Source organism: Euprymna scolopes, chromosome 43, assembly GCF_053919585.1.
Source record: "Euprymna scolopes isolate OS-2025 chromosome 43, ASM5391958v1, whole genome shotgun sequence".
Classification (NCBI taxonomy): Eukaryota; Metazoa; Mollusca; class Cephalopoda; order Sepiida; family Sepiolidae; genus Euprymna; species Euprymna scolopes.
In genome coordinates, this window is record NC_136524.1 from 11,768,773 (window position 1) to 11,789,266 (window position 20,494).

Genomic DNA, 20,494 nt, shown 5'->3' on the forward strand with positions numbered 1-20,494 from the left:
TTTAATTTTATTTCTGCAATGAGTACCTTTGTGTCCAATTTTTTTAATATATTAAACATTTTCTTGATAAATATGGACAGTCTCTAACCAATGCAAATTACTATATCGCTTACATGGGGACACTTTCTTCCGATTCTTTTTTTTAGCTATGTGTCGATATGTGTCTTTTTCCCTGACTTGTGTTTTATTTTTTAGGTGTTTTTAAATTGTCTGTCTGCTTTTTTCTATCTGTGCAACTCCAGCCTTGATAACTATCAAATATTTTTTTAATAATTTCTATTTTCTGGCAGTCTTCCATTAATTTTTGTAGAGTATGGTTTGGTCCATTTTCTAATTTTGTTAGGACACACCTGATTTCTGCATCTTGATCACAAGTCAATCCTTGCACAAATACTAAACATTTAAAATTGTCGGCACTGCAAGTTTAAATTTGATGCAATGTTTATTTACCATGGTTGCATATGTTGCAAAATTATCTTCATCATTCTGAAACGGCCCATTTTTTCTCTTCACAACCGACATTAACTCTAAATTGAAATGGATTACTTCACAAGTGAAAACAGCTGATAAACATCATTATACACAAGCCTAAAAGCTAAGCTGTTTCTTTCAAAACACTATATCTTCTGTGGTTTGCTTGCTTCATAGCAAGTTTCTGCTACTTTTTTGGTAGTAATTTTGATTCTCATATATGTATTTATGTAAAATAATCAAGTTATCAAAGAGTAAATTTTTAACAAAGCTAAAACTTAATCAAGATAAGAAATGCTCAACCCTACCAAGAGAAGCAATAATATTAAATGAAAGATGAGGAATAAAAGTTTTATGCAACTTTATTATATCATCAAAACAATAAGGAAAAGTTATGGGGAAATTTAAGAAAAAAAAATTTTTTTTTTCATTTATTTATATATGTATTTCCGTATCCCCTGTTTACTGTTTCTATCTCCTCCCCTTCCTCCACTATCTTCCCTATTTTTTCCTTCGTTCTTTTATCATTGGCTCTTCTTTAATGATCCCAATTATTCATAGTGACCTATATTTCTTTTTAAATATTACTACATATAAACTACCTTTCTGATTTACCTTTATATGTTGTTCCTACTTTTAATTACTTTTTACCATATCCTATTTCTTCATTCTCATTTCATTTCTAAATCTTATATTAAGCCAGTTTTTTTTCTATATTTGCATTTTGTGTAATTCTGGCCATTCTCTTCTGATGATAAGCATTCAGTTTCGAAATGCCATGGCCAAAAGAGATTATTTCTCAAATAGCACCTCAACTTTTCCTTATTGTTCTGATGATATAATAAAGTTATATATAACTTTTATTCCTCATCTTTCATTTAATATTATATATGAATGTATACTTATACATATATATATGTATATATATATATATATATATATATATATATATATGTGTGTGTGTGTGTGTGTGTGTGAACTACTACATAGGTATAGCATATATAAAACACATTATAACATGTATATTGCAATAACACACACACACACACACACACACACACACACATATATATATATATATATATATATATATATATATATATATATATATATATATATATATATATATATAACATCAGACACCCGGAACCTAGCTTGCCGAGCCGAAATAACGCTTAAGAAAATAATGAAAACAGAAAATTCCGCTGTCTTTAATTATATATATCATATACATGCATTAATACATTATATATATATATATATATATATATATATATATATATATATATATATATATATATATATATATATATATATATATATATATATATATATATATACACACACACACACACACACACATCAAGCGTATGTATATAATTTGTCAGTGAGTGAGAGTGAGAGAAAGAGAGCGCCCTCTGTCTGGTCACATAAGAAGTGCGTTTTAAGAAAATGGCGCCGCATTCAAGGAAGGCATCTCTGAAGAGAGTTGCTACTGGAGAGGACACTAATCATCTGGTAAGGTATCGATTCCAGCGTCTGAAAATTGGTTTCATTTAACCCATTATATAACCTTTCAAAAAGCCTTTTATTTTGGTCAATATGTTACCAGTTTGACAAAAGTTTTTTTTTTCTCTAGTTAAAAAAAAGTAGTGTTGGTGTGGAGAGAGAGAGGGGGGTAGAAACCCGATTGTATCGTAACGTTCTCGTAGACTTATTATTATTATTTTATTACCTTGTCGCATCTTTGGTTTTACGGACAAATACACACTTTTTATTACGCGTGTTTGTGCATATGTAATTTTGTATTTTGGTTGTTAACTGTTCTTTTGCTCACTTTACAGTCAAGATTAGTTTTATGGTGTTCCCTATCCCTCTATTATATTTATATATATATATATATATATATATATATATATATATAAATTACATGCACCAATGAAATAATTGGTACGCGATAAGAACAAATACTTATTAAAATGTATGAAAAAATGTTTCCTTAAAAGAAATCCTTTGAGTCAAATTTTCACTTTGACAACTTACGCAAAGACGGACAAGCCGCACACGCACATAACCAGCAAGACGAAATAAGGAATGTGTACCGTCTAAAAAAAAAGTCTTATTAGTTGGTAAATTTGAACTTAATCGAAAGGAAAACTTTGTAATTTTATAGAATAACTACTGTCTATAATCAGGTGTTTTTTTTGTTTTTTTTAGGAGTAGAAATCGTTGTCAGGGCACTTTAAAAAAAAAAAAAAAACACCCCCTAAAAACCCCACCCCATTAAGGACGAAGTGAATCTACAAAATTACCGAAAACTACTTTTTGTAAAGTCACTAAATGTTAAAAATCTTTTATGTGTAAATCCTTAAATCCAGTAGATATAGTTTCTTTAAATTTTTTTGCATTGTAACAAATAAAAGAAACCTCCCATAAAGCACGTCTTAACGACTACTGATAGTCATTTATTAAAAATCTTATCAGGTTACTCTTACGTAACTGTTATTCACAAACAAACAGAACATTTTTGTCATAATGTATAATAAATAAATAAATGACTATTTTGTCAATGTAGTACCCATGAAGTATCGTAAAAATATTTTTTCTAATATTCGTGTCGACTTATTAGCGTAGTTTTCGCTTCGTCACAATTCCACATTTTGTCCAGACACGTATTTTTAAACGTACTCTTATGAACGCCCTTAATAAAATCAAATCGAATCCTGTGATTTTCTTTTATTTTTTTTTTTTTCAATTGCTTGTACACCAATGACATAAAATTTACATTTTTTATTCAATGACTATGTATATCTTACCTGTGACTACGCCAGTGTTTTCGTCCACTTCTATCCTGTTTTATCCCAAACTTAAATACTAATTACATATTTCTTGACAGCTAAATTTAAACATTATTTTTTTCTTTCCATGTCTTTCCGTTGACTACAATTACTTTTATTTTGTATTTAAATCCTGTCTCTTTCTAATTTGTTCGCCCACTTTCAGTTAATTTTGTTATCAGGGTTGTCTTCCCCCTTCCCATCGCTAGAAATAATTAGCCAGCCTGAATACTTTTTTTTTTCTATCTCCAGATCCCAACTTACTTGGCCACACCTTTTTTTTTTTTTTTTTTTTTTTTTTTTTTTTTTTTTTTAATTTCATCGACCTCCAGAATGTCTTCTGGTAACTTCTGCGTTATAACAAACGACACAAACTTTAATTTTTTATTTTTTTTAAATTCATCAAAAGCTGAATAAAACTCTTAGATAATGTCATTAAATTTTTTTTTTAATAATAAAAAATTTGCAGAGGTAAAAAGTGCTTATACTAGTATGCTTGTATAAGTTAATATACAAGTAATGTTATTCCATCGAAATTAATCATTGTGGATTATATATATATATATATATATATATATATATATATATATATATATATATATATATATATTATTAATGTATGTGTGCACGACTGCACGAGAAATACTCTTTTTATCGTTTTACTATTACGCTTGTGGCTTGTAATGAATCTGTATCTAAGACGATTTCAGTACTTATGGAGTAAGTCCTGAGTTTCGATAGAAAATATTGGTCCCTCGGAAATGGTCGAAGCAATTTTCGATTTGAAAGTCACATTTTTTTTTTCTTTTTTACTTTAATCCTTTACATGCTTAGTATTGTCTGTCTTATTTTTTTACATTTATTTTCGGCTTTCAAGTCGTATACTACTTCGACCATTTCCGAAACTAACTCAAAATTCTTCGCCAATATTCAGAACTGACTTCGTAAGTACGAAAATTCTCTTGATACATATTCCTTACAAGTACTTATTTAAAAAATTACTAATGTATATCTTTGGTTCTTTGCTTTGTTATATTTGAAACATACTGAATGTTATTTATAGTTATTAATCGGTACTTGGTAATATCTATCGTGACCTCTGAACCTTGGTGCGTTCTCGTAATGTTTCGTCTTGTGTAACTTAGTAGTTCGAAAGTGTATTGTGTAGCCACGTCAATTTATTCGATAAAGTTACACGTAGCACACAACAGATGAAATGTACTTTCAAACGTTTCACTAAATAATCACAATGCTTCCGTTTTCAAATTATGACGATTATGAATAGGATTAAACATTCAAGTTTTCATTCAAACATCTTTTTAGTATTGCTGTTGGACAGGACCTTGCTACAAGAAAAACTAGGAGATAAAATAAACAAAAAAATCTACTTGTATTCTCTAAGCAATTAACTTAGTCTTTTAATTGCGTTACAGTATTCTTGTTAAAATTAAACCCACTATTCTTCACCATCTAACTAGCAGAACTTCTGTTCAGTCACTCGCTAATAAATATCCCAACTTTTATGATAATTCGATAGGATTTCCCTGTCGGTCTACGCCGGTTAGGATTGATTAGACCCACCCCCAACCCCTTTTCGACATAACCAACTACTTATTTCTTTCAATGCCAAATTCGTTTTCGGGGCACTCAAAAAATTCTAAGGGGAATGATTCTATAAATAACCATTGTCTCAAAGGCTTAACTTAATTTAAACCTTGCATGCAGAATAGAAAATGAACTTTTGTGAGGATGTTATCTGGCTCCATTTGAGCTGAGGAGTGCTGCTACAAAGGTATTTAATAATATTAAAGATAACCATAAGCACAATTCAAAAAATGTTCTTGCATAACTTTTTATGGAAAAGTGTGTATATTAGTTGCTGCATTTACAATAAAAATTTGCCAGATATGTTGAGGATATGGCATTATCAGAAAATGAAAAATATATCCAATTGATGGCACATCAAAAGTAAAGAGTTCAAAGTGTTGTAGGTGGTTGTTTTTTTGTTTTCTTACAAAGGTGTGGGAGACTATTAGCTGTTATGTTTAATAGTTTAGAACATCATCTTGTGCTAATTCCTGAGACGCCTAGTGTTAGTCGAGAGGTTTTTAAAGTTAGATTTAGTTTAGTTAGTTGATAAGTAGTATTTGGTATTACTTTCCACCCACATGTTAGGCCTTTTTTTTTCTTTTTGTGGAGGGGAAAAATTGTTTATAGTTTTTATATATATATATATATATATATATATATATATATATATATATATATATATATATATACAGTCCTGGTCAAAATCATAAGACCACTTAAAGTAAGCGTTTACGCATATTATCAAATTTTTAATCAAACAAATGGTTGAAACCATTACCGAAAGGGAAAATATGATGGAAAAAAATGAAATCTGCTTCATTCGAAACCTTAACCCTGATCTAATAATTAATTTTTAAAAAACAAACATTTTCACCTGGTCAAAATGATAAGACCACTTTAATAAAATCGGCTAGTTTTGAAAAAAATGAATACGAAAAGCTTTCTATGTTACTAAAAGCAACTTATTAGTGGATAAAAAACATCTTACTAAATTATAAATGGCAAAAGGGAAACCATTATCAGTTTGAGAGAGGAAGGATCTTTGAGCTTAATAGGGGTGGACTCTCCCATAGATCCATTGCAAACGAAGTGAATCGTAGCAAAACGGTAATCACAAATTTTTTAAGAAATCCAGATCAATATGGGTACAAAAAGAGTTCAGGTCGACCAAAAAAAAATAACCCCATCATTGGATTAAATATACTAAATACTGAGACCCTTTTTAGTAATTTATAATTGCCTTTTGTTAGATAAATTATCAGTGGTCTTATCATTTTGACCTGGTGTTTTGTTTTTTAAAAAATAATTATTAGATCAGGGTTATGGTTTCGAATGAAGCAGATTTCATTTTTTTTCCCCTATCATATTTCCCCTTTTGGCAATGGTTTCAACCATTTGTTTGATTAAAATTCGATAATATGCGTAAACGCTTACTTTAAGTGGTCTTATGATTTTGACGAGGACTGTATGTGGCATTAATTTGCAAATATGAAGAACCTTAGCAAGGATTAATTACCTGATCTGAAGTGGCTCATGCCCTAGAAGTGTTGAACTCGCATCTCTATATGAGGAAAGTTTCAAGGGAACATAAAATGCACAAGTCTCTGTCTTGTATATCCTCGTCAGGAAAGATAACAATGTTAGGGTTTTGCAATTGTTTCAGGGAGGTGTTAATGATCTCCTACATACAGCACCTAGTATTCCTAAATGGTTGCCCATCTTGTACTGACCAGGCTAGTGTGTCAATGCAATTATGTCATAAATAAGGACAAATTGGGGAAAACAGTTGAATTTTGGACAGCTATATATATAAAATATTGGAGCTTGAGATTTATCGTGTATTGTAGTGTTATTCAAGAAATGTTCCCATTTTTTTCCATTACAAGCTATTTTGACAAGACAGATTATCAAGTCAGGAATTGTGAGACCAAGAAATGATATCACTATTTAGTGAAGGTAGTGTTGAGCAGATGAAAGTGAAATTGGTGGTACCAGATCTTGGTAGAAAACGAGTTCAATAAGAAAATGATAGAAGTAGTAGTAGAACTAGTAAAAATGTTTAGTGAACCAAAACCCATTTAAGCATACGAAAAGCTAAAAACAAGTTAATTGAATTGAAGAATTAGTCAATGTTCATACCAACACTGTCAAAAGGTTGACTTGGCTGGTAAGATACTTAAGAGGGTTAGATCAGACTGTCAAATTAGTTTTCATTACATGGTTCTAGATGATCTAGCTGTACCACAATAAGTGCCTCATGTAAAGAAAATGGGTGTTGGCGTTTAATCTCCAAAAGATGGTGTCAACAAAAGCGTAACCTGTACTGCGTTGAAAGATGAAGGTCAATAACTGGGATATTGAAGCATCTAGATGCTTGGGACTGCAATTTAGGATTGAAAGGAGACGCCTAGAATAATATGCTAGGAGTGTGAGAAACTGAGGCACCTTGTACAATATTGCCATCAGGCTCAAGGCAATGAGAAAGAAGTTTTTTTTTTTTTTCACTAGTAGCTACTCTGTCAACAGAATGAAGTACTGACATCTTCCAACAATAGAAGTATCAGTGAATAATATGGTAGTGATTGCACTTGTCAATCCCAGGCATGCAAGTGGGTGTAGTAAGAGTAGCACTGAAAGTAGTTGATTGGAAGCACTAAAGTATCAAGGAACTTGGCAAATAGAAATAAAGTATGCAGAGTGTAAATAAAAGTGGAAGCAATTGATGAACTGAGAGGAGTGGTTATAAAAAATGGTGAGGAAAGGTTACATTGTGTGTCATAACTGCCTATGAGCCAACTATTGCAGAATTGAGAATAAAAACTTTGAAGCAGATTTTGATGGATAGAAATGGACAGTTAAATGGAAATGGATGGGAAAGCCTGCAGTATTACAGAATGTGAAGTATTACAAGAATTTCCTGGAGGGTGAGAAAGTACAATTTCTAAAAGATGAATAGTGTTCTTTATTCTCTTACGATAAAAGGATCAAGGAAAAGTTATGATACTGTTGGGTTGTTTTTCACAAAATGAAAAGTGAGACCAGGAGTTGAATCGTACATGGAGCGACATAACAGACAAAAAAAAAAAAAAGAGAAAGGGGAGTGGATGGTGATTGTGGACTTTAATTCTGTCTACTTGCAGTTGCACACGGCAAATGAATTGCAGTACCAGCTGGCCTATTTTAAAGGAAGAACCTTCTGCCTGACACGGTTGGGGTTTGGACTAAAAATTATGACAACCACTTTAAATGAAAGGGGGAAAGAGACCAGATTCATACATTGGAAGCGCAATATTTGACAAAGATAATTGAGCGGGAGGAGTGGTGGATTATTTTTAAGGATTCAGGCTTATAGTAAAGCTGCTGGAATCTCTGGTAAGATGAGCAAGACTTAGCCTTAAGCTGCAGAAAGAAAAAATTGGGTAAATTGGTTTAGAAAAATTGGTTAAATTGGTTTGTCAATTAACTGTGGACCTGGGAGTATGGAGGGGATTGCATGCAGAAATGGCAAGTGTGGTTGCAAAAAAAATTGAATGAGGTTCGTTAGTGGAGGTGGTAACATAATGTCATCGTTTTCTGCTCGGGCTCCTATAGATGATGCTAGAGAAGTTAAGAAAAAGGAGGTATTGTCGAGCTTATAGATGCCATTGTTAATGGAAATGGAATAACAAAGCACCCACGGTCAGACAGGGAGAAGAGACAGAAGCGCAAAGATTTATTTCTAACTATGCGTGATGACATCTGAGATATCAATCCTTAGATATCGAGAAGCAAAATGGTTGCTTAGCCTTTATGAAATACTGTGCATATTTGGAATTTAAATGCATGTCCATGTGAGCAATGAAGATGTCTATGCTGAACATGAAATGCATATAAATGAGATGACCACAGGAAGAATGCAATGTGTCGATGAGGACATGGGGTTATTTAATGTAAAATGAGTTTAAATGATCATTGAATGGGCTTGCCTAAATCCATACTATTGGTTGGAAACAGTTTTCCAGCAGTCAGGAAAGCAAGATTCATTAAGGCATTTGTTGAAGAGTTTGTAGAGAACTGGAGCGGCCTCAGTGAAGAATTTTTTTAATAGTACAGTCTAGATGAGATCAGGTCCACATGCTTTTGAAGTGTCTAGGTTTTTTGTGATATCATATACTTGAGAAAAGTTGATCATCTAGTGTGGCTTCTGTCTGCAAAGGAAAATCTGGGAGGGAAGTTGTTTGCTGCGTCCAAAATAGAGTTGGAGGCAAAATAACAGGAAAGCAGATTAGCCTTCTTGGTTGCTGTGCAAACAACTTCAAGATTATATACTATTTTATTTTTTCCTATCCCGTCATGATTAATTACCTGAAGAAGGCCTGAGGATGAGTTGGCCAAAACATGATGAAACAACAATAACTATGAAGATGAGGATAACAATCTGTAAATAAATAAAAACCTCAAGATTGTTGGATAGTGGAGGAATTGTTGTTTTTCCATTATTTACTACACTTATAAATTTTCCAGAAATCATGAGTTTCTAATTTCTGTGCTTCAATGCGTTTTCTAGTGGTTTTGGTATATTCTCTCTTGGCTATAGCTATTTCTCTCTTACAATTACTTCTAGCTTCTATAAACTTTTGTCTGTTTGTACTGGACATGTTGGATAAATCTGTGGTATGCATGCTGCTTTTGAGCTATAGCAGCCACACAAATTAAAGTAAATCCTTGGGGAGAGTGGGGTTTGCTATTGAACCTTTTGTGTGGAAACATGCGCTTCAATTGCCGCTTTGAACCATTCAGTGGTCTCATTTGTGTACTGTTCTGCAGGGAGAGAAAAGATTTTCCCATGGATCATCTCTTATGTGATCCCTGATGGTTTCCCAGTCAAACTTATTGTTGTACCTTGTTGTTTTGAGCAATGGCTCTTCAACCGTGTCAAGAGTTCAGGGTGATGTCTATCATTATCACAGTGTGATCAGTATTCCCAAGAAGGTAATGAGCATTTGTTACACAAACCTCTGTAACTGTGGTCAAAAATAAGTCTGGTCCTGATGATTTGGGAGACTGGTCAGGAACGTTACTGTCTGTGTCAGGGAATGGGATATAGAAAAGTTATGTGTGATGCTACGAGCTGTGTCAGTGAAAACTGCGGGGTCCTTCAGCCTCACTTTCTTTCTCACCTTGAACCGGAACTTTCTTTAGGAGGGACTTTTCTCTTCTCTTATCGTTTTCTCTGCTTGAGCAAACGTACAGTCGCCTATCCATCCGAGTTCGGTCTTTTATTACCTCAAATCTTGGAAATTCTTGTATCAATTCCTTTAAGCTGCAGCAGAGGACAAGTCATCCTTTGGTGTAACGGTATGGTACACTTCTATGACATCACTCGATGATGCTGTTACCGGAGAGAATATATGCACAACAAAATCAAAGTCTGATTCTCCATTCGTCCATGAAGGCTTTAAACAAGCTGCTCTGAATAGCAGTGTCATTATCTGTTAGAATCTCCCACGGTGGACCGCGTTCATAGAAAAGAGTCTTTAGTTGATTGATTATACATTTTGCATCCTACCAAGTGATGCATCGCCAGACAGTAAACTGAGTGAGGCCGCAGTCAGTGTAAAAAAAATGGGTCGCATCATAATGAGTGATATCCATCGCTATCCTATGCCATGTTTGTTCAACATTTAAAGTCCGCTTTGACCTGTGTATGGGTGACGGATCGATCAACTGAAACTCTTTGCATTCTTTGACGACGGTTCTCACAGGAGTCTTGGAAACCCCAGGGTTAATTCACTTCACAAAGTAGAGTGTCTGCTTCACACAAGAATGACCACTTTGTTGATGAACAATTTTGATCTGGTCCAACCCGACAGAGTTTACAGATGCAGTGCAGAGAGGTTGCACAGGTTTGGTGTTCCTCTTAATTGCATCAAACTACCGCCGAGGCGCTCTCGTCAATTGATCCGCCTTGTTTTGGTTAGATTTGACCAAGACTGCATCAATAGTGCATATTCCTTCACCAGCTTCATTATTGTATCAAGACGCCGTTGGATGAGCATCTCATTTGTAGCTTTAGTCCGTACACTGGCTCTGCCGGTAAGGGTATTAGAAACCCATTTATGGACACATGTGGAATTGGTGAATAAGTGCAAGGTGGTCATCTTCCAGAGGATTGCCAAGTTCATTCCTTTAATGATGGCATCGAGTTCTGCTAGGTTTATATGTTAAGAGTCCTTTTCTGGATGTAACCAGCACGCATCCTCTATCAGTCACATTATATATCAATGACACACCAGTAGCGAGAGGGCTTGCATCGACCCAGATGTCAAGAGCTTTGCCTTTAACACACCATTTGCCTTGTGCCGGATCTTCTGTGTGGAGTTTGGTGAAAACCTCCTTGATCATGGTATTGAGAGGGACGTCATTTATTTTGTCACCCAACCTTATAATGACATCAGATGCTCTTTTGATAAATGCCACAGCAACATGAAGCCAACCATCCACAGGAACGTGTCCAACCAACTTGCCACAAAGTGAAAATATGTTTCGTCACATGATGGCATGAGGTATGTCTGGGATTTTGTTCCCTCTTCTCCAATGCAGAGCATTATCCTCTCCCCAAACCTGCAGACCAAGCACTCGTGCATCATCCTGCAGTTTCTCTGGTTCTTTGCTGAGAAGTCCAAAGTTGCTGAGATGCTCCTTCACATGTGCTGCAGGCACAACACTTTCATCTACACATACATTGTCAATATAAGCGGATGTTGCCTGCTGTATACACTTGTCCTTCGTCAGGATAGCATCAACAATGGTTTGCATAATGGATGGTGTCACATTGAGTCCAAACCCCATGTGAGTCAGGCAATACTTCTGTCTTTTGATCATTACTGTTTGCTATGGCCACAATGATTTGTGCACGCTTACTTGAAAGTATGCCTTGCGAAGGTCTAACACCGATACATTTGATCCCACCTGCCACCATTCTCTCAATTTTTCGGTGCATATGTCTGCACGGGCCGTAAATGGGTCTACATGTTTATTCAACTCCCAATAGTTGAGCACCGGTCTCACCTTTTGTTGGTTCTACTAAACATCACCATTAGTGTGATCAAGCTCTTTGGAAGCCCCAATTCCTTCTCTGGGTACGGAACCAACCATCCATTATTAATCCAGGCCTGTAGCTCAGCATCATAGTGTCCATGGGCTTTCGCAAATATGTTATACTCTGGCACTTGATTGTATAATTTTTGTGGTGGCTGATCACCGGACCGCTTCCACGACATGATCCAGGTTTTGGTGCGCTGGTCAAATTCCGCGCGAAAGTCGGGTTGTTCCAGCTGAATGATCATACCCAAAGCAAAAGCTGTCCCAACAAAATGTGCCTTGCCTCCCTTATCAATATGCACGTTGCCAAATTTCTTGATGACGTCCAATCCCAAAAGGAGGTCAAACCCCAATGGTTTGCTGTCTATCACTAGTACGTCAGCCTTCAGAGGATTCCTGTTGGCTAATGTTAATGTTATGGTGCCAATACCATGAGTTAACGGACACTTCTGTCCTGCTGTCAGAATTGCAGTATTCTTCCGTATCTTGGGTTGACATAACAACCCACTTACAACTGATGATGAGCAGCCAGAATCCACCAACACTATCCGATTTAGCCCGTTGATCTTTACTTTTATCATGGGGAGCACCTCCTCTAGTTTATGTGGGGAGAGAGTGGTGCTGGCTTCTCGTCCCTTGCCTCGTTTCCCGGACACCTTGATGCCACATGTCCTTGCTTCTTGCATTGATAGTAGTATATCTCTGGAAGCACCCTGCCTGCTTTGTCCCCGGGCTACCGGCAGTCTCTGGCAAAGTGATTGGGACCTCCACACTTGTGGCACCACACTGTAACTACATCCTGCTGGTTAGGGGTTGAAGGTTGGTCCACAGGTACATGAGGAGGAATTCTGCATTTCCTGATTACTGCATCGACAGGTTCCTCCACTTCTGCCTCCTCCATCATAAGAGTCCAGGCACTCGCAAGAATCTGCTCCAGAGTCATCCGTTCCATTCTGGAAGATCCCCACAACTGTTGCCTAACAGAACTGAGGAATCCTGACACGAAGATCCCCACAACTGTTGCCTAACAGAACTGAGGAGTCCTGACAACTGAGCCATCGATCAGAGGGGTTTTCTTTTATTAACCGTGCAAGAACCTACAGGTCACTCAGGTATTCATTGACAGTTTCCCCAGGGCACAAACGACGGGAGACAAACTTGTCATATGCCACAAAAAGGTCTGGCGCAAAAGCCATGAGGAGGGCTCGTTTTACTTGCTTCAAATTTGCCCTTTGGTCATGGGTTAATCTCCGGTATACAGACAGTGCGCTACCTCAGACTGAGTTGTAAAACATGCTCAACATTATCAACCCCACACATTTCACACACCAGTTCCACCTGTTCCAACTATTCAGACAATGTGTGATCAGGTGAGATGCCATGAAATTCAAGGATAAGTCGGATAGCAAATGCTTTGCCTGCCATTTGTAAGCTGAAACTTCTTTCTCATCTTCTTTCTCACCTTGAGCTGGAACTTTCTTTAGAGGATGACTTTTCTCTCCTCTCACCGTTTTCTCTGCTTGAGCAAAAGCACAGTCGCCTATCTGTCCGAGTTTGGTCTTTTATTCCTCCCAAATCTCGAGAATTCTTGCGGTTAGTCTTGCCCTCTTTCCCATAAAACCAACCACACCTAAATGTTCTTCCCCTTCCTCCTCTCCCAGCACCTGTGTGTTGACATCAAACGGAACAGACTTTCTGTCTTTTGGAGGTGAGTGCATGTTGTAAAGTTAGTCTAAAGCACATGAAGGACTGGTCATTTGATTCTAGTTTAGATTCCTTTTGGTGCCAAGACATGAGGTCAGTGACAAAAGTTTAACATCAGAGTTTTCCTTCCAGATGAATGACCTAAATCATCGAGTAACATAGAAACTGTTTTGACAGGAAGAGTTAAAAGTATGCTTACTGTCACAGTACTTGTTACTAAGGCTAATCTTACACTAACTAACAACACCTTTTATATTCTCTATAAAAATTGAACTACTGGTGGATATTATTAGTAAAATTAAAGTGTTTTCTTAAGGGGGAGTCGCTCAAATTGAAAATTAATTATAAGGTTAAGGAAGACATTTTAGTTGGTTGCCATTCAGATTTGGGGTAAGTGGTAGAGTTAAGGAAAGTTTTTTTTTTTTTTGTAAGGATTACCATTCAAACCTAGAGTTAGCAGTAGGGTAAATATTTTTTCTTACTAATTTTTTATATTACCTCCCTCTCCGCCCATAAAAACAATTCATCTCGCATAACAAAATCTTTTTAATTAGCTGCTTTAAAAAGCTATAATAGTCTGGAAATTGGGGACCATTTTATGTTAAACTTGATGCTTACAGGGAGAATATGTGGTTCCATGACTTTCAAAATATTGAAATTAGTAGGAATGATCTGTAAACAATTCTGTCTATAGTCCTGATGCACAGAGCTTAGGGTTAGGTTATGGAAAGGTATGAATAGTTATACACTGTGAAAACTGACTTCTGTATCAATAGCACACAAGATAGCAAATTTTTTAATTTCTAACAATCGTAACGGTCATAATTTGATGTTTAATTGTGCTACCAAAAAAAATTGGGTATTATTGTATATTTATTCTTGCAAAAATCTTTGTGCGTGCATTAAAAGTAAAAATAAAATTTTGGTTTGGAATACCTAAATTTAGTAAGTTTGTTTTTCATTTATGTAGAAGTAGCAGACCTACAGAGCATTGTTGGGGTCATAAAAAAACTAAATAGAAATTAAATAGTGTCTTCATATTAAAGATATCTATTGCTCCCTCTCTCTCTTTATTTTTCTCTATTTCATTCTCCCTCATATTTCCATTCTTCTCCTCGACCCACTCTTTCTCGCTCATCCAAACCATTCATCTTTGTTTTAATATGTTAAAAGCATAATTAATGCAATTAATTTACTTTTAAATGTAATACTGTAATTTTTTATTGCTCCTGGACAATGCGGAGTTGAATAAAATGCAATAACATTTTTGATTAGGAGTAATTATGTTTTCCCCTGCCTGCTTACAAAATATGAAGAGAAATTATGTTGATAATAAAAATAATCCAAACAGATTAATATGTTATATACTAATTTACATTTATTGGTTCTGGACAAATTTAGTAAGTTTGTTTTTCACTTATGTAAAATATCATATTTAAAGCAGTTAAATTAACTTTTTTGTTCACCAATGTCCTGCTGTTAGCATACTGTACTTTTTTTAAGCATTTATACTTTTTCTTTAAATCATCCTTTTTGCTGGATAAAACAGTTCATTAGCCAAAAAACATTTTGAAGCATTTTTGAACATTTTGAAGGAGTTTGCCCAGTGTTATCTGCCCCTGAATTAATTAAATGATAGGAAAATTCAATGACAGATGCTTACCGACATTATATGAGCAAGAATTAAAACATTCTTATATCATAGTAATTCCTACATTCATAAAATTGTTAATAAGTCATTTTATATTATTGATAATCATTATCATCCATTTATTTATTCATATTTGTGTCTTACTAGTCACAAACCACTTCAGAACGATTTCATTGTTTCTATTTATCCTTGCAAAATCATGCTTGTTTGATAGTTATCATAATACAACCACAGGAGAATCATTTTGAATGTAAATAAAATGACTTTTGTTGATTAAAAAAAAGCATTATTGTGCAATTCTGTAAGTTATAAATGCTTTAAATTTAATGTTTTATATTTTTTAAAAAGTGTTTATACAAATTCTATTTGTTAATCCCTGGAGTCAAATATACAGTAAAAAAAACCTTTTTAAATAAACATTTTAGAATCTTTGCAGACACTGAAAATTGTTCATAAAAATACACTAAGATATTTAATGTTCATACATTGTCACCTTTCACACTTATTTAAATAAATGAGACCGTGATTGGTAATTAATTAGATGTCGCTAAAGCAAACAATTCCAAGTGTACACATTTAAAAATGAATTGATTCCAAATCAAATTATATCATCCAGTCAACTAAAACACTACAATTTTAAATACATTCATTTTATTGATTTGAAGAATATTTAGCTAACAATTATGTTTATAGTAAGAAACATTTTTTAATTTAAATATTTGGATAGCAATGGCAATTATTTGTATGGAAGGCTATATTTTAAAAAATAGTATTAATCTTGATAGATCAAAAGCAATATTATTATTAATAGTAAATTATACAGATTGATGTAAATGGCACTGTGTAATTTCCACAGGCCCCAGTTGGAATTTAATATAAAACTAATAAATAACTCGTTTAATTTTATTTTCTTTCATTTCAGACACTTGGCATTAAAGAGGTCAGATTTGTATCTCCAGATTACAAAACCAAGCACCATATTGGCCGAAGAGGAACACATGTACTTACTTATAACGAGACACTCCTTCATTATAGAGTTATGGCAAATGCATGTCTAGAAGAATCTGCAGTGAAGCACAAAATATCTGGAAAAAAACCTTCCAACAAAATTGCTTTAAAAGATAAGACGAAAAAATCTGCTAAAAAAGTTATTTCAAATGATTCTCTCATAGCATATGCAGCTAAAAGTTCCTCGGTTAATAGTTTCAATAAGGAATCTCTAATAAAGCGTTCTGGAAAGAAATGTCAAGTAAAAGATTCCAGGAAGGTTTCTAAACAAAACAGTTGTATAAAACGGTCTACAGCAAACAATCCTGTAAAGAAATCTATAGCAAAAGAAATGCTAGCACAAGGTACTACTACTGTATGTAGTGCAGTAAAAAACTATGCAAAACCATTATCAAAAAAACATTCTATTAATTACACCCTAAAAAAGAAAACGGTGAAAACTGCTTGGAAATTTTCTTCGAAACACATTAAAAAAAAATTATCAAAGACTTCAGATCTTCCTACTATAGAAGAAAATTTATTGGAACTGAATCAATGTAAAAAGCTATCTGTCTGCCTTATTCGTCTTAAACGAGAAGCTAGTTTGAATGCTGCTGCTAAAGTCAAATTAATATACAATGAGAACCAGCAGAATTCTCCAGAAAGACGAAAACCTCGTGATTCAGAATCTGGAAATCTTCATAAAACTAAAGATCCCCCAGTTCTAAAGAATGGTCAATTTTTCAAGACGTCTAAAAGTCACTCATCTGATAGTAAATGCTCTCTTTCCCAATCGAAAGATGGAGTTTGCACAAATAAAAAAAAAAATTTTGATCTTCTCCCTTTCAGGACTGTGAAACCCTTTATGAGAACGGTCAGTGAAACTTTAAAAAAAGAAACGTGTAAAGAGAAATCCTGCTTGATAGAAAACAAAACCAAAGATATTGCTTCTATGCAAAATAAGTTTAATCATCGGATTCAAAATCCATTCATTCCGTGCAACTCACCTGGAAACCAAACTATGCAAAACAAAGAAAAAAGGAAAAATAATAATTCAAATAAAGGATTTAGCAAGAAGTCTAAACGGTTTATTGGCTACAAGTGTAGTGAAGAGTGTCTAGCATGTCGTTTCCATACGAATGATTATCTCGTTGGTTTTGTTGATCAGACCAAGCAGAACTGCATGAATCAACCAAAATGTCAGTTTATTGAGTCTTGTATAAATACAAAAGATGATTCAGCTCCAAAAGAGAGAAATCCGAGTTGCTTTCTTCATCTTACAAATAATAAACGAATAATCTTTTCTCCGCAAAAAAATATCTTGAGCAAATATGCAAAGTCTTACGATAAAAATGAAGACATGGAATTGGTTTATGGCAGCCCAAAGAAAGAGTCGGAAAGCTGTTTTCCTGATTACAGAAATTTGAACGGATGTATTCGCGATAACATGAATGCAACTAATAATGACTCCTCAAGCGTAGGAACTGTGCAAACTAGTTGTTCGAATAACTGCCAACACATAAAATATGCAGTTAGAGATCACAGCTTACATTTTGACAATGGTTCCACAACTGTTGGGTTAGGGTTACCTTCTAATTTCTATGGTTCCACAGGACCACATCTATGCAAAAGTGACAAGGAATATTGTTGTACAGCTACAAGACATGATTTTTGTCAAACGAAATGTCAGAAACATTGTGCAGAAGAGTCGTCAGCTGGAAAACTCTCAAAGAGAATGGCTAGTCTTAATGCACAAGCAATTATGGATGCATGTCAAGAATCCCAGTATTCAAAGCGGGAATTACTGCAGAACAGTCAGCGTTCAGCACGTACTCATTATATATTCTCTCCAAAGAGACAGTCATGTCGATGGGTTGATGGCCTTGGAGGAATGTATCTGGCAAAGGATCTTCAAAATTCAAGTTCAAATGATTTGAAACAAAAAATTGTTTCCTGTTCAACCACAAATCCCAATAGTAGCAGAAACATGTCCAAGAACTGTTCAATCACTAGTAATAACAACCATTCTCCAGATATGCAACTTCAAACAAAAAATCATGAAAGAATTAAACAGAAACCAGATAACTTGTTTGAAGGAGCTCCACAATTTTCCAAGTTCAACAATGCTATCTCTACTTCTCGAGGGAGAAAAGAAATGGTATCTTGTTGTTCATTTCCTTATATGCATGGAGAAAATGTGTCACCAACAAAGTGTCAGACATTTACATTGAATGGTGTAGGAAGTATTAGCAGTCAACCTTATCAGCCTTATAGAAGTCATTTCAGTCTTCACTGCAATCATGCCAGCATTCCACATTATAGTAAGTTTATCTTTTTATTACTCATGATATGTCAATTATTTCTTACATTTCCAATATGGTAAATATGGCACCAATTTTGAAATTCTTCTTTTCAATCTGTTTGCTATCATTTTTTTTTTTTTTTTTTTTTTTTTTTTGAGGACCAAATGCCAGACATTCACCCACTATTTTAGAGACTACAACTGAAAGATACTTTAAAATTCTGTCCCTTTAAGCACAAATGTTTGTATCTTTCCTGCACTTAATTTACAAGGTATATTTGTCAGGTAATTTTTGGAAATTCTTTTTTATTAGACAGCTCCTATGATTACTGGAATGATTGAAAATCTTCCTGTCTAGTTTCTTTCCATGTTAAACATAAGATCTTTGAATTTAGTTCTCTTCTCCTTTCCATCTGTTTAAACCAGCATCCTTAGGAATGCTAACTTCAACTAGAGGGGCTACTCTCCCTCTTGTTTCACATCACGATTAACAACTGTGTTTTTGTGTTCGTTACAACTCTACTTTCAACCGAGTCATTTGTTTCATTCACCACACTCTTTTCTTCTACCTCTTTTACACACGTCTGTTCGCTTTAGTGACTAAAAATCGTCTGTCGTTCCGCTTTCCTTTCCTCGTTATTTATGGAACCAGGGTACGAGATTCCCCGAGATTCCACAAAACTTTTTTCCACATAAAAGCCTGCGGGCGCCATCTTGATTCTCAATTTGTGCTCTGCAGGCACAAACGCGCAGCCGCTTTAACGGTAAGCCACTTCTTTCTCCACACTCCCCCCTGATCTCATGATCACAGAGACGGCAGGGGGGTGGTGATCACCGCCGTCGGGTGCTTCTGCGAAGGGGAACAGTGCTGCTCTCGTCTTCGCGTGCGCTCTCATCCATTGCCTGATGGTTGGGGAAGGCTTCATCTCCGTGGAGGCTACTGATATCAGAGTCACTGCTTGATAGGAATGGTGCAAACCAAAGCGATGGCCCACTCGTCTCAGAGTCAGAGTCACTCTCATCGTCCACTGGAGGTGGTACATGCGTCGCCGGCCATAGGTCCCTAATGTGACGGTGTACGCCATCAACCTGGACACACTGCTGACTCACCACATCGGTCACTGTGCCCCGTTTATACTTGTCAGTACATTGGTTTCCTGGCGGCTTCACCCAGACAGAATCCCCTTTGGCATATCGATTCCGTTCTATCTCAGTGGCCACAGTTGTATCGGGGTGGATTCCTTTTTCTCGGACACGGTACTGATAGATTGCGTTTGCAGGCACCGTTCCTGGAGAGACGCCATCCTTCGGCATGAGATTATACCAGTACACAGCTTCTGCAATGGTGCACTGCTTCCTGAGTGCAATTGTTTTGATGCTGCGATGGCTTCTCTCAGCTATACCATTGCCAAAAGGCACATAAGCGCATCTAAGCCGCAGCCGCACACCCCATTCTTGTAAGAACTGCCTCATCTGATGGCTGTAAAAGGCTGGGTCGTTGTCTGTCAGCACTTCATCGGGCGCACCTCACAGAACACGGATGACAGCTGGCGAATAATGTTGCAAGAGTCCTGGCGCCCGAGGAGTCTCCAGACTGCGAAACGTGTAGGGCCACAATCGATGAGGGTAAGGAAGTGGTTGCCATCGTAGTGTGTGATGCCCATGCCCACTCTCTGCCACTTACCACTCACTCCCAACTCCCCTTTCTTCCATCGTGCTGGAGCTGGGTCGATGGATTGGCAGGCCTCGCAACTTTCCACCACTCTCCGGATATATTTTTTTTTCTATTCCTGGATCAATCATCTTGACAAAGTACAGTGTCCGCTTGATGCCAGGATGTCCACACTGTCGATGAAGATCCATGATGCG

General features: G+C 35.6%; 2 protein-coding genes across 4 annotated transcripts in view; one reads left to right on the forward strand and one right to left on the reverse strand.

Moving 5' to 3' along the window:
* Positions 1-3,494, reverse strand: part of LOC145268188 (E3 ubiquitin-protein ligase synoviolin A-like) — a 131,445-nt gene extending 127,951 nt beyond the window's left edge. Inside the window, exon 1 of the mRNA XM_080123423.1 lies at positions 3,288-3,494. The gene's annotated coding sequence lies outside the window, so the exon portion shown is untranslated. The remainder of the gene's footprint in view (positions 1-3,287) is intronic.
* The window catches only part of LOC145268187 (uncharacterized), a 141,164-nt gene continuing 122,511 nt past the window's right edge, over positions 1,842-20,494 (forward strand). For 2 of the 3 annotated variants that reach the window (XM_080123420.1, XM_080123421.1), the window contains exons 1-2: positions 1,842-1,989; positions 16,259-18,644. In XM_080123420.1, the coding sequence (XP_079979546.1) occupies positions 1,924-1,989; positions 16,259-18,644 (2,452 nt within the window). In that variant the 5' untranslated portion in view covers positions 1,842-1,923. Of the gene's footprint in view, positions 1,995-16,258; positions 18,645-20,494 lie in introns of all 3 variants that reach the window. The other variant, XM_080123422.1, reaches the window with a different exon arrangement.